We start from the raw sequence: 15,699 nt of genomic DNA, 5'->3' as shown, positions 1-15,699 counted from the left end.
CACTTTGAGAGGCAGAAACTAAGAGAGCGGTACACAGGAACAGTTGAGCAATAATCCGGCAAAACACACGCACACTTCTCAGACCCATAAATAGACAGTCAATCAATGTCATTGGTTGTGGCTAGACATGTGAGTACTAGTACTGACATGGAATTCTCTGATTGGCTGTTGACTCCATAATTACAGATAGTTCCTGACATCAACAAACATCATATATCATAAGAGATCCCTAAAGGATCAAAGATTAACATCACATAGCCTAAAACTAGTTGAAAATAGAAGATGGTTATATGACACTTGCTATATCAGTACGGAACAGACACTTGACCTCATAGTCGTGAACCCAATTTAACAGGACATGAACTCAGACCTAACCCCAGCTAGACCCCAGACATGAGACAAGACCCAAACATTACTCCTGCATGACTTGAGTCATGACAACTAGTCTAAATACAGTATTCTGGTTAATATTGTGTTAGTGGAATATAAGTTAAACAGCAAAATCCAGCAGTTTTTATCAATATCAGAAGGCGGCCATTCTGCCACTTGCTGTCGAGTGAAAATGACAATATTGCTCAGGTCTCAGGTAACAACCAATCACAGCTCAGCTTCAGAAAACAGGTGATTGGTCGTTGCCTGAGCCCTGAGTAACTGCGATGTCATTTTCAGTTGACAGCAATTGGCAAAATGACCGCCCCTAGAGATGGTTAAAAACAGCTGGATTTTGCTTCATAACTTATATTCCACAAATGTAATATTAATCAGAATGTCATGTTTAGACTAGTGAGGTTACATATAACATATTATTGTCAAGAAAAGGTTGACCTCCCCTTTGAGTAGCAAAATAACATATATTAGATGGTTATGGATTTAATTACTATGCAGGTGTGAGACCCTCTCACCTCTCTCACTTTCCCATTACGCCTCCTGCTGCTCACCTGTATGACTTTTCCCTTCTCATCACACACGCACATGATGACCTCCACGTTTTTCTGCGTGGTCTTGTTGTACTTGTCGAAGTCGCCTCCCTGCAGCGTGAGGTAGATGTCGTTGCGCACGTCCCCCGGCATGATGATCTCGGGGAAACCCAGCTTGCGCGCAACCACCGTGCTGCGGTCCACCAGGTGAGGGTATTCTTTGCGAATTTGGACGACGTCGCCAACCAGAGCCTTCATGGTCACCCACAGTCCTGGAAAGCCCACATTTGAAATGTGTACGTTTATAGCTGTGTGTTTGGCTACAAATAAGAACTCAGAAATTCCTAATTTTATACAGGTATATGACCTCACTAGACTAAACATGACATTCTGATTAATATTACAATTGTGGAATATGATTTATGAAGCAAAATCCAGCCGTTTTGATCCATCTCAGGGGGCAGCCATTTTGCCACTTGCTGTCGACTGAAGATGGCATCACAGTTACTCTGGGCTCAGGCAACGACCAATCACAGCTCACCTGTTTTCAGAAACTAAGCTGTGATTGGTCATTACATCAGACCTGAGCAACTGTGATGTTATTTTACTCGAAAGCAAGTGGCAAAATGGCCGCCTTCTGATATTGATGGAAAAAAATAAAATAAAATGCTGGATTTTGCTGTTTAACGCATATTAATGCCTCTGCATGTTTAAATCTGATTATCTAACTATATCAATTCAGTTTGTTTTATAATATTTTTTTGTCTGGCAATGATTTGCCATTATCGAGCAAAAGAGCAATTTATGCATTCTATAATGTTTATTGATGCTGTATGACAAAAATAAAATTTTAAAAGATTCATGGAGCTGAAGGATTATCATCTTAAAAGAATACTTTTTTTTTCCTTTTTTTTTTAATCTGTAGTGACCTGCTGCAGAGCATCTTGCGGTTTGGTGATAAGCTGAATCAGAGTTGAGAATCTTACAATCATTTCATAGAAGCAGAAACTCGATAAACGAACAGCAATGGTTACACTGTAGGATGTTTACGCCATACAAACCAATCACAATGGGGTAAAAAAAAAAAAAAAAAAAAAAAACTGATTGTAGTATTTTCATTTTCATGTACATTTTACATGAGAAACATTATTATTACAGAAGAAACCCATTAATCACACAGATAGCAATCTACTATATTTGAGGGATGATAGCATAATAGTATAGAGTTACTATGAGCATCATTTCAAAATATTTAACCATAAAAATGAAAGAAAAATATGAGAAGCAGCTGCTCTGGTGAACAGATGCCACAAAACAGAGCTCAGGAACTGATAAAAAAAAAAGTGAGGAACAAAAGACTGATCTCTTGAAACCTCTTTGCAAAACTTTTTTATTTCAAGGCTAATCATTGCAGTGGAACCTCTAAAATCCATTCTGTGACTCAGTGTGAGATTAGAAATTCTAAAGTGCATGTCCTCATTTTCAGTTAACCTAATATGGATGCCTTTGGGGAGGATTGTTCATAATACGTCATCTTTAATGATGATGAACAATGGAGACGATTGCCACATTCCTGTGTGGCAATCATGTGACATCAACCAAAATTAAAAAAAATAAATAAATAAATAAATAATTAAATTAATTGATTAATTAATTAATTAATTAAGGAAATTCAAGATTTTGCACATTTTGGTGCAGCAACTTTTGAATCTATATATCTATATATATATCTATATATATATATATATATATATATATATATATATATATATATATATATATATATATATATATATATATAAGCATTTGACTTTTGAGATTTCACTGCACCCATGTGTGCAAGAAGCAGAAGTGTGCCAGCAAGGAAGAAAAGAAAAAAAAAGAAAAAAATCACGTAGTGGCCTCAGGTGCCTCTTCACTATCAAGGTGGTGTTCGAGGCCTTTAGGATTGGCAGCTAAAATAAATGTTGCCTCCTGGTATGAGATAAGGAAGATGGTGGGGGGAGGAAGTAACCTGAAAAACATTGCCTGAAAGGAGCATATAATCCTAATGTCTTCACTCGCAGAGTATTTGGGGGCGGGAAAAAGGCCTTTTTCTCTATATTTTACATGGATGGCATGAGTGCTCACAGCAAGACTGGAAGTGCAAGTGGACGACTGTACCTTGGCCACCGCTGTCTCCCCGGGATGTGGTCACTTTGTTCAGAAAGGTGTGAAGAAAGTCGTTCTCCGCCACGACCCTGCACTCACATACATAAAAGCATGAATACATTATCATTCAAGTGCACTGACGCAGAGGTCTTTCTGCACACAAAATGACATTTGACTTTCACGAAGATCTGAAGATTTATAAGGAAGAAGAATGAGCACATACGGGGTGAACGGGATGAAAAACTGCTTCTCCTCGTCGCATTCAGCCTTCCCTTTGATGATGTCACTGATGTCCATCACTGGGAAATAAGAAAAATTAACGTCTCTGGTGACACTATTGCGGAAAAAAATATCAAACGTATGCCTGAGCTTTGTAGTTGTATTTTTGTTTTATTTTGTGCCTGAAAAAATACACAGTTTATTATTTATTTAACGCTACATAGCAGCAGCAAACTTCACAACATCTGACCAACATCAGGTCACATTAGTTTCCTTTCCTTTGCAGTTGGTGGACAATAGCAGTTGGTGGCGCTAATGCGCCATGCAGCTGGTGTGCCAACCACCATAGAAGAACAAGGACAATACATTAGGTATAGTCGTATTTTATATCGTTTTCCATGTTCGCAGGTTATGTGGAAAGCAAATGTTATTATTGCGTTTCAACAGTACAATACTGTTGAATTTAGTTAGTTAGTAAAAAAACATTTTTGTTGGTTTTCTGAGGATGCCTGGAATACATTTCCATAAATATGACTGAGCGCAGGTGTTTTGAGATGAGTGGTCACAGAACAAATTGAACACAAATCGGAAGGCACCAATGTAAATTGCACAATAATTGAACAAATTATTTCCCTTCATTTCTGATTTTGTTTGTCAGATGAACCGATTACGTTTACCAGTCAGAGCGGTCTTCTGAGGAAAACCATTACTACAAACGAGTTTGACATCCCTGATTTAAGTATTGAGTGATGCTAACACTCCACACATGAGAGCTGGAGATGATCCACATCTTGAACCTTAGGCCGGCGTGCTAACCATTCCTTCACTTTGTATTTTATAGCTCAAAGAAAAAAAAATAAAAATAAAATAAAATAAAATAAAATAAGAGAAGGGATCTTTGGTCTTGTACCTGCCACTCCAAAAGGACGTCTGAGACCCTGAGTGCATTTCTTGTTGCTCTCTTTGAGGTCCATCCTGCCCACTCTGACTATCTGACAGATGAGGTAAATCTTTTCCCTGTTTAGGTCCTTATTCCCTAAATCCTTTTAGAAAAAAAACACACACACAGTTCGAGAGCACAGGCACAGTCAAGTGAAAGAAATTGGAAGAATCAACAAACAGACAGATAAAAGGGACTCTGTGGGCAATTTAAGGTAATGAAAAGTCACAGCTACTAATACAGTAGATCACCATTGCCCCCTTGTGGTCACTTACCGTAAAGACGACTTTCAGGTTGTTGAGCATGTCAATTTCTTTCGGAAAGCCTTTGCTGCCCCACCGAATCAGATAGTTCTCACTGCAAAAGATTGAATGACATTTATAAGATAGCACATGGAAAAGAAGCCAACCAGAATCATGTGTGTTCTGTCCGGATTACTCTAAATGAGATATAAGGTTGCAAAACAATATCAAGAAAATATGTTTTCAAGTACATTTTGATTTGATTTTAATAGTAATCACTGCAATTATTTCTGTAGATGTAAATTTCAAAATCACGTAAATTAATATGTAAGGGTACATTTTCAATATGTTTTTGTTACTATAAATTACAGATGATGAATTTTAGTTGAATTTATCAGAGGTTCTCAATAATTTAGAATTTTGTGAAAAACTCAATTTATTTTAGAAGTTTGGCTGAAAAAGTGAAACATCTATATTATATTGATTCACTGAAATGCTATATTGGGATATATAGCTTTTTCCTTAAAATTATCTGTCTTTTTTTTTTTTTTATAAAAAAAAATAATAATAATAAAAATAAATCATAAATAAATAAAAAAATAAAAAAATAAAAAATAAAAAAATAAAAAATAAAAATAAAAAATAAAAATAAAAAAAATAAAAATCTGTCATTGTTTTTGTTGATTTTTTAAAATACATTTTATGAATCAAAGGTACTAATGGTATTGGTACTCAAGAGTAAAGTACTCGTACTGATATTGGTCTGGGGGGGAAAAAAGTATTGAACATTGCTAATAATAATCTCATAATAATCCAAGTTTCACTTTTTGAGTTGACCTTTAGATGTCCACAATTTGTGTGCTTTTAAAAGTATAATAGTTATCCACATGGACCAAAAAAAATAAAAAATAAAAATAATAATAAAAAAACGATATCTGCTTCTTCATGTTCTCAGGAGTGATGACTTAATGTTCATGAAAATGTAATTTTCCAACGTTTCCACTAGGCTGAGCCACAACACAATTTTGCTGCTTGTTCTTAAATGTGTATCGGAATACATTGGGGGTGTTATCAACAACCATGTTTGTTTCATTTTTAATTAATTTAAGTTAGAGTATTTTACTAACTCTTCTGTACACAATACAATGCACTCTCTTGTGGATAGATAAATTGTGACACAAACATCTGCCGCATGTTTCTTGGTGAAGTGAGATTTGAAGAGAAGATTTGTGAATGCCGGTCTGGGAGGTGGCAGATCTCGCCAGCATGACAGTGAATGACGGGGCTTACCATCAGAACTGTCAACAACCTCCACGTGCTGCCAGTCAAAATGTGCAGCATTATAATTCAGCTTTTTTTTACTTTATTATTTCTGGCATGTAGTGAGGGTACATCATGTAGGAGGCACAGGAAGGCAGATTTAGTGTTTGGATGGAGTTGCAGCATGTGCGTGCTCCTTTCAGCCAAAATCACAAGCCTACTAAATTATAGTCTTAATAGTGCTATTGTTGTCATTGTATGCGCTTCAAATGTCTTAAAAATGCCTTATTTTTGTCTAATTGGGTCAACAGAAAAATATAATAACTCAATATTTCAATGACTCATCTTTGCAAATGTATTCACCACCCTCAGCTTTTTACCCATTTTCCAACATTATAACCTCTAATTTCTAAAATGTACTTGATGGTTCATTGATGTTAAAACAGCCATTTTGAAGACATGTTTGGAAGTGAAATGGGCAAGATTTTTACAAAATAAAAGGTGTGAGGATGTGTTCTTGGGTGATGAGATGGACAGATAGCTCTATTTTCATAGATGAATGCGTTTATGCTACCATATTTTTGTGCAGGCTGCCTCCATACGCCTGTTTAGGAATTTGGTACATTGTTCTACATCATGCTGGACATTGCCGCATTTCGATGGCAGGTCCTTTGACATGAGCCCAGCACATTTGACAATTTGGTGGCTGAAAGTTTTCTCATCTAATTACAGACACCCATTGAGCATATGACAATTAATAATGCCCCAAATAAACGATCATTCCAGTGCCCCCGTTATCAGTGTTAAAATAAAGTCACTTTGATACCTGATGATTTTTTGTTGGTTAGGGTCATAGAGGGACATGAAGAGTTCTGAATCCTCTCCCACGCGACATACAAAGTTCCTGACAAAGACATAGAGGCTGTGTGTGGGTGATGACTGGATACGTGCTGAGAAGCCGCTGTGTTCTGTCTGAACGTTGGACTGCAAAGTAAGACATTTCAAGGTTAACTTGGGGCATTTACGACGACAACTGTCACATTCACCCATAGCAGTTATTGACATAGATGGGGAAGATCTCACATAAAAGATGAAGATTTCATCTTATTCAGCTAATGAATTGCTGCTGAGATGTAAAGTGGGCCATAAGGACCTTAATTTGACCCCATCCAATTTATAATGATGTGAATGAATACTTAGCACTTCAGACATGATTAGCAAAATGCACATATAGACATTTTCATGCATTTTAATGTGAACATGCCATCGTGAAAGACGGAACACATATTAAATTATAGGGATTGTCCTCTCTTAACTTTCCCTTACCTGCTCCTCTTTAATGCGTTCATTGATCTTCGCAGAGGCCTCCTCGTGGGCTCGGAAGAGGCTAATGACACTGGCCTGCTCTGGGTCCAAAATATTCCCATCGTCATCTCGAACCACCTGATCCAACTCCAAAATCCTGCAGCAGTTCAAAGCAGGAAAGACGGAAGGATTCATGAATGCATTCTTGCTAATTTGTCTTATTGTGTACAATGTTCAAATAGCTTTCGGCTTTAAAATATACACATTAACTTTTTTTTTTTTTTTTGTGCTGACGTATTTGACCTAAGACACTTTGTATTGTGCCATTCAAAACCATTTAGCAAAACAGTGATTTGAAGTTGGAACACAAGCATAAAATGACAATAAAATTGCTATATTATGAGGACACATTATGCAGACATTTCTCTTGCACTTAGAAGCGATTTCAACCATATATAACATAAGTACAGTATTAGAAAGAGGCTGCATAATTCATGTAAAGCTGCAGTAAGCAAAAAAAAAAAAAAAAAAGTTTTTGTGCAAATGTGCCTCAGCGTTCTCACTGACAAATTATTATTATATTATTCCATTGGTGAGTGTTTCATTCTGTACTACAGTTAATTGCAAACATGGACTATTCCTATTGCTCTTGACGATTCTATTGCTAACAGCTATGCACTTTGAATGAGGAATTCTATCTTTGAAAGCCACTAAGCAAGAGCATGACGTAGTGTTGGTCAGAAGGTCAGAAAATGTATATTTCATTATTATAATGTGTATTATTGTACAGATAGTGATAACTGGGCGTTATCTTATTTTGAAATGACTTGGTCAGAACCATCAAAAAGCCCAAAACGGGTCACAATAATGCCTAAGGGTTAAGCTAGAAAACTTGTATGTGATTGTATCAAATACATCTCAAGTAATTTCTCTTTTTGTGTTTAGTTTGACTGGAGACTTCAAATTGCATTTGGGAGTTACATCTAACAGCGTGATGACACTTTTTTGAAGACTTGTTCACTATCTGTCAAATTTCTGAAGTGAGTTGGGTTCACTGCTAACACACAGCACTCAAAATGTTCCAACAGTTCCTATTTTGATAAATTAGTCAGTCTCAAGTATCTCGAGGTACCACTACTGTATGTTAGAAACAATATTGTGTATAGAGAGCACAGTACTATATGACGCCAAAGCACAAAAACAATAGTAAATATTACATGAATAAATTGGTATCGGTGATGTTTTTTTACATACTTGTTTCCATAATCAATCTTGGAGATGACCTTCTGTTTGAGTTCCTTGAATTCATCCGTGGGCAGCGTTCCGGAGAGGAGTTGGGAACGCCACTCCATCAGTTCCCACATCAGCCTCTGCACCTGCCTCACACGCGCCTCCTTGTTGGCCTGCACAAGTCAACGCATGCCTCGCAACCTAACTTTATTTACTCTCACTGTGCGCGTGTGTGTTAATATTGCATATACCACAAAGAGCTGCTTCCATATGCTGCGCCATTCTCTCAGTGTCATGGTCACCTCCTTCACTAGAGGCATCTCTGCAGACAGCACCACCTCCTCATCTCTGCGTGGGAGCACACTCAAGTATTATGACCAACGTATTGTGTCTGTAGAAAATTAAACCTTTATCAAGTAAGTTACCATATTTGGTAGACTTAAAGGGGAAAATGCAATTTAAAAAAAAAAAAAAAAAAAAAAAAAAGACTCACTTTTGTTCCCCCACATTTGTTAAACGTTATTATGACTTTTAGCAGTGAGAAATATTAGACACATCACCACAGCCAATTACACGGTTAATCCAGAAAAGTCTTATTCATAAAAATGGAGTGTTACTATAACGCTATTCAGTATGTCATCAATTTTAAACTGTATTTTTTTGCAAGGACACAAAGGTGTGCCTGTGATTTGCCTTCTCTCACTGATTGGTTGTTTTTCCTTAGACACAGTACTTTCTACTGTGTATATCAAATTAGATGCACAAGATTAGGCCAGAGACCACATTTCTATCACACAATATTTATCATGTATTACTGTCAAGTCAAAATGGATGTTTATATAAATATGATTTATTATTATTATTATTATTATTATTATTATTATTATTATTATTATTATTATTATTCCCCTTTTGATTGTGTGGTCAAAATTGAACCTGTAGTTGAAGTGTTTGCTGTCTCTGAGAATAATAATAGTATAAAAAAATCTAACACTTAATTGCAAAGTCAACAGTTCTCCCAAAGTTTGACTGAATTGGATTGATGGCTGGATGGAGAGACTGGTTTGCGTGTGTATAAATACAATTTTCAATAGACTGTATGTATTTCTGGTGTCCGGCAGAATTCTTGCTTCCATCACTTTTCAGGAAACTCCAAAAATTGCATTTTTTATTGAGCCATTAACCTTGCATCATCAAACACAGCAGGCCATTTTCAACACTTTACATTGGTTGAAAAATTTGCAAAAATAACAAACCGACATGTGAACTGATCAACAGTATAGATGTGTACAAAGATACAAAAATTACAAAATGTAGTTTTCTGCTCTTTAGTAATGATATGCATGCGTGTGTGTAAGTACGTATATGAAATTAATACTGTACACACTTTCATTAGATGAGATCATTTGTGTGTTAAAAATTGGATAGCAGAAATTATGCAGTCTAGTGGTACATGCAGCTGCCTTTCGTGCAGAGCAAATAGATTCGCATCCGCAAATTAATACCAACCACTAACAATTGTTTATTATACAACCTCCACTTACCCTCGATGCGCAACTATTACCTCCTTCAGGTGTACAAAACTGGCAGGAAACACACCCTGGAGTGCAAAATGAGAAGGCAGTGCTTAGTTTCAAAATGATTTTCTGTCATCACAGTACTAGAGCATAAGATCGCTCAAATATCAAAATATCATTATAGCTTTCATAATGCAAGAGCCAGTCTATCAGTTGTTACCTGTTGGGCTTTGTTCCTGGCCAAGTAGCCTTTGTACCAACCTAGAAGAACACACACATATACACAGGACATGATTTATGTTCTATGCAGCCCCATATGTTATTCTGGTTAATATTGCGTTAGTGGAATATGAGTTAAGCAGCAAAATCCAGCCGTTTTTTTTGTTTGTTTTTTTTTCATTTCATGGGGCGGACATTTTGCGACTTGCTGTCGACTGAAAATGACATCACAGTTGCTCAGGTCTCAGGTAACAGTGGAGCTTCAGAAAACTGATGAGCTGTGATTGGTTGTTGCCTGAGACCTGAGCAACATTGCTGTCATCTTCAGTCGACAGCAAGTAGCAAAATGGCCGCACCCTGAGATGGATAAAAACAGCTGGATTTTGCCTCATAACTCATTCCACAAATGTAACATTAATCAGAATGTCATGTTTAGACGAGTGAGGTCACATATAACATATTATTGCCAAGAAATGTTGAAAGGTTGAATGTCAGTGTATCAATATATGATCCAAAGAAACCTTTCCGTAATTCATTAAGATAAACATTGACGCGTGTATGACAGCTACTGTATAATACCATCGCAGATCTCCTGGATGTAGACTGCATCTCCAACCTCCAGAGGAAGTTGATTTTCTCCACTGCCAGCAAAGTTCCACTTGGCTGAAAAAACAAACAAACGACAAACACCCATAGGATTACGCCAGCACAGCATCTTGCAGCAGGTGCACATGGGTGAACATCAAGCTCTTGCACAAGTTGTAGAGTAGATTCTTGAGATAATTTAAAAAAAAAAAAAAAAAAAAAAAAAAAAAAAAAAAAAAAAGTCAAAAGCTCAGCTCAAAGTATATGCACACTCAACCTTGATTTGATTGCGTGGGACGATGAATGATAGAAATGTTTTGAACAAAATGGGATACTACATAAAGCCATCTGTTGACCTTTGCACAAGTACTATTACAATTTTAAGATCACATTACCATTCCCAATGGACGAGCCTTTAATGGGTTTACACAGTCCTTAACTACTAGACATTCTCTTTACATATCAAACATGACTGGTTTACAGCATGCAGCTATTAAGCTTCCTTCCTTCTTCGTCCACTTCCTGACATGAGTACAACCGTCAGTACTGACTAAATAGATCAGTTGTCCCTGCATACATGAATATCATCTCTTAAATTCTATATTATAAAGCAAAAAGTCACTTAATCAGTGTATCCATCCTCTGAAGCAGGTCGTGGAACCTCAGCTCATGCATAAAAATGTCAGTCGCTTGCTACAGCATTTCCTCATCTGATCTGCTTCGTGTTGACTTCATCATCAATTCACGCAATCGGCAGCAATATTATATTGAGTTGCATTGCTGTTACATTGAACATTTTTTATCGTTCACCCAGAAGCTCTTTTGCACCTGCTCACATGTTAAGCAGGAATCAAGTTTTACCTTTATCTTCTTAAGATACACATTAGAACAATACTCATGTCTGCAAGTGAAATAGACAAATGACTGGCCACAAAATGACTCACCTACACCGTATCGCTCCATGGTGGTTGCTGTCCAAGGAGCCATGTTTTCTTGTGTCACTTTGCTCACTTACAGAAAGTTGTTTTTAGGTGCCTGTTCAATGTTTCACTTTTTTTTTCTTTTTTTTTTTTTTTACACAAACTGAAAGCAGTCAGCCGTCCTCCACTCTTTACCTCTTCCTCTTTTCTCTTCTCTTCCTGCCTTCAAGCCCTTAAGAGGAAGTGGGTACAACGAGGTGGAGTCCTGCCGAGCGTTACATTTGTTGTTACATTTCCAACATGCTCGTTTTGGATTGACAAAGCTGTATGACAGGGTCTGCAAGGATAGGACTCATCTTCATTCAAACGTCATGAAAGATGCAACAGAGCCTTACAGGATGGCTACCTGTTTAGCGATGATGCGATGTGATTTTGCGCACATACAGACATGAATTTGGATGTCTTTCATCGTCTGAGTGCTGTCCACTCACATCTGAGGTCATCATCAATCAAGCTTGAAGAAGTGTTTCAAGTCTAAACTGACATTCTGAAGCGTATGGCAGCCTCAGCTCACCCCGCTTTCTCCTCAGCTGCACTCTTTCTGAGGAGAAAGCGAGTAGGATATGCCGCATTATAGCGTTTTCTCTGTTACACTTGAAAAGAATCATAATGGACCACAGAGATCATTTCAACTGGTGTATGTACAATAGGCCTCATAGTCGAAAGACACCACAGGATTTCAACCTCCTGCTGAGTGCTCTTAGGCCCAGCCCCTTAAAGGCACACATACAACTCTGCAATTGTTGCCATGAATCAGCTTAACCAGTTTATTTTATTTTTTTACATTCTATTCATTTTTTTAATCATTATCATGATGATTATTAATATGGCCTTTAAAGTGGAAGTCAACCGTAAACATTTCTTGACAATAATATTTTAAATGTGTCCTCACTATTCAAAACATGACATTCTGATTAATATTAAATTTGTGGAATATGATTATGAAGCAAAATCCAGCCGTTTTTAACCATCTCTAGGGGCGGCCATTTTGCCAATTGTTGTCAACTGAAGATGACATCAGAGTTGCCCAGGGCTCAGCCAACAACCATTCACAGCTCACCTGTTTTCTGCAGCTGAGCTGTGATTGGTTGTTACCTGAGAACTGAGCATCTGTAATGTCATTTTCACTCAACAGCAAGTGGCTGTATCTCCAGAATACCATATTTAGACTAGCAGGGTTGCATAGAACATATTATTGTCAAGACTTTTTCGGGGGGGTTGACTTCCCCTTTTTAAAAAAAAAAAAACAGGGTTAGTTTTGTATATTAAAATTATGTAACTAAAAAAAACTATACTGCTTCAGACTAATTGCATTTCAATATATTTGCATGAGAAATATTGGTTTGAGACTGAGTGGAATGAATCATTAACTTCGTCACAGAATGACAAACTCCTAAGTCAAGGCACCGCTGCATAAATCATGACATAACCTCTTCATTACTGGGAAGCCCACCTTTTAAGACTAATTATGCTTTATGGTAATTGCTCACCATAATAATCTCGTGGGGACCAAACCTACTCACACATCTTCATAGAAGGCAATTTCTGCTTTTGGACAAAATACTAACTCTTGTTTCATTTTGATGCTTATGTATGAATATTTAACTAGTGGTGGGTTACAGGCTTTGTAGTGAGCGGCAGGCTGGTATCTTTCATCAACACTGACAGTCGACTGAAAGTATAATAAAAGGGAAATCTGTTGTTATGGAAACAAAAATGAGATATGTAACTTGTTAAGGCACAACGGATTAAACTGTGATGTTGATAATTACTCAATGATATAGCTATAGATAGAACATTACTCAGACAAAGGAAGAGGCCAGAGGTGGCAAAAGTGATGATGACCATTAAAATACACAAAGGAAAAACGAGCACAAGCGTAAAGTATGTGCCTCTTTTAACAAGAAATTACACATAATTTAACATACACATGGTTCTTTTTGTCATTTCATCCATCCATATATCCCATGGCACCTATCGTAGGTGCCGTACTAGAATAAAGTGTAATTCCACATGCACTACAGTAGGTGGCAGCGGTGCTCTTATTGTCAATAGGTGCACAAGGACTATTAGCTCCTCTTTAGAGGTTTACTTACAAGAATTTTATAGACAAATGATACAAATGATAGTGGCGTCGGAGAGTTGAAAAATGTTCTTCTACCAAAGACGGAGTAACAAAAAATAATTGAGAATCACTGTGGGAACCACAACTCGTCTGTTTATGTTTTAGATAACCTGAAATCGTTTTTTCCCTGAAAGTGCGAGTTTGCGATTAGGAAAAAAAAAAAAAAAAAAAAAACTTTTTTGGGCATATTTTTGGAAACTGTCGGTGTAAATCTGACAGTGGTTCATGAGTGAACTGATATGTGAGGAAAATCATCTCCGTCTGGTGCCATCTTGTACCTCTAATTTTATTTTAAAGAAACGACTGCGCCAAAGGAAAAACAACCATTCAAAAACAGAAGGTGTGGCCGACAAAGTGTCAATCATATGATATGCACCCGTTGACTTATTTGTTGGGCTTCCTTGCTGAAACTATTGTGGAATAGCCATCTCCAGTTAGCAGTACAAGTTCCAAAGAAAGAAATTGATAACAATGTTATAAACCTCATCTTGTGTGTATTGCTTTAAAACAAAGTCACATGACCGGCACAGCTGCTATTTCAGCCGTCACCGAGGCACCAAGCTGTTTAGAAGTAAGCGTGTCTGCCATCTGTCAACGAGATGCGTCTCTGCCGAAAGAATCACAAATATTTTGAAGCACAATTTCTCCCTTCAAGTCATTGTGATAGGGAGCCTGCATGAAAAAGAAAAAGTTCCATTTGGACCATTTTGATAAATGAAGAATTTTTTTTTTTATGTCATTGGCTTTCTCAGAATTCAAATCCAGTTCAATAGTGACTCTTAGTTTTAATTATTCATTTATTTTCAGCTGTTTAAATGCCACATTTGTTTGCCTGAATTGTCCTACATAAGTAAAAAGATTCTCATTGCGCAAAGCATGAAAATAAGGTGAGAAATGCACATTGAATTTATGACTTTATTAATAATGAATGTATATTTTATTATTTCATTGTGACCATGAAGCTCCTAGGAAGCACGTGTTGGACAGATCAGTTCAGAATTGAATTATTAAGGACTGGTGCGCCTCAGCATTGTTGAAAGCGAGGGCTGCAGGTCCTTGACTCATTTTGCCAAACAGAAATGTTTGCACAGAAAATGTCAAGAGAAGTAGTTGATATTTAATTCATTTAATTCTTAAATATTGATTTTGTTTTTGGTTCAACTTGGTTTCATTTTTCAGACTGTCAAAGAAATGGTGGCCAAAAAATCTGAGGAGGAACGAGAATGAATGAAATAGGCAGTGGTTGTATGAAGAACTTGGCAGGCAGACCACGAACGCACCCGCCAGTTCAATAATTGAGTCAAGTTTCAAGTTTATTTATTCATATAGGCTCAACATTTTCACCACCATTTTTGACAGATGTTACTTAACTTTAAAGAACATCAGTAAAGAAAATTTGGTCAATTCAGTGGATGCTTTTGCAGCAACTGGTGGCAATGTACTGCTCTACAAGGAACCTGATAAATCCAAAAAGTAAATACCGTATTTTCCGCACTATAAGGCGCACCTCATTATAAGGCGCACCTTCAATGCATGACATATTTAAAAACGTTTTCCATATATAAGGTGCTACAGTAGAGGCTGGGGTTACGTTATGCATCTATTAGATGGTGCTGCGCTAAAGGGAATGTCAACAAAACAGTCAGATAGGTCAGTCAAATTTTTATTAATAGATTACAAACCAGCTTTCTGACAACTCCAAAATGAATAAACAGCTGTTTTATTATTTTCTCTGAGGTAAAGTATTAGTATTAGCTCGCGATCCAAGATGGCGCGATCTTCTGCGCATGCGTGTCACCGATCGTGCAGGGTCACCGATAGCGTCTTGACAGCGAGACCTGTTGTGGCTCAATAGTGATCCATATATAAGGCGCACCTGATTATAAGGCGCATGGTCAGCTTTTGAAAAAATTGAAGGCTTTTAGGTGCACCTTATAGTGCGGAAAATACACTAGTACTGTAAATGCCCGATGAATCACTATTGGAATCACTGACATCATTGTAGTGTA

The 15,699-nt window shown here is 37.1% G+C and overlaps 1 protein-coding gene across 1 annotated transcript in view; it reads right to left on the bottom strand.

The window, feature by feature from the left end:
• dock2 (dedicator of cytokinesis 2) overlaps window positions 1-11,685 on the bottom strand; it is a 101,190-nt gene extending 89,505 nt beyond the window's left edge. The window contains exons 1-13 of the mRNA XM_077531482.1: window positions 11,530-11,685; window positions 10,580-10,663; window positions 10,002-10,042; window positions 9,809-9,864; window positions 8,516-8,612; window positions 8,289-8,437; window positions 7,056-7,191; window positions 6,556-6,713; window positions 4,503-4,584; window positions 4,198-4,330; window positions 3,292-3,367; window positions 3,081-3,157; window positions 939-1,189 (exon numbers count right to left, since the gene is read on the bottom strand). Coding sequence (XP_077387608.1) covers window positions 939-1,189; window positions 3,081-3,157; window positions 3,292-3,367; window positions 4,198-4,330; window positions 4,503-4,584; window positions 6,556-6,713; window positions 7,056-7,191; window positions 8,289-8,437; window positions 8,516-8,612; window positions 9,809-9,864; window positions 10,002-10,042; window positions 10,580-10,663; window positions 11,530-11,572 — 1,383 coding nt within the window. The 5' untranslated portion in view covers window positions 11,573-11,685. The remainder of the gene's footprint in view (window positions 1-938; window positions 1,190-3,080; window positions 3,158-3,291; window positions 3,368-4,197; window positions 4,331-4,502; window positions 4,585-6,555; window positions 6,714-7,055; window positions 7,192-8,288; window positions 8,438-8,515; window positions 8,613-9,808; window positions 9,865-10,001; window positions 10,043-10,579; window positions 10,664-11,529) is intronic.
• Between the last annotated feature and the right edge of the window lie 4,014 nt (window positions 11,686-15,699).

The sequence above is a fragment of the Festucalex cinctus genome, chromosome 9 (assembly GCF_051991245.1).
Source record: "Festucalex cinctus isolate MCC-2025b chromosome 9, RoL_Fcin_1.0, whole genome shotgun sequence".
Lineage (NCBI taxonomy): Eukaryota > Metazoa > Chordata > Actinopteri > Syngnathiformes > Syngnathidae > Festucalex > Festucalex cinctus.
Note: the sequence above shows the minus strand (reverse complement) of the source record. Positions and strands in the feature narration are given on the sequence as shown.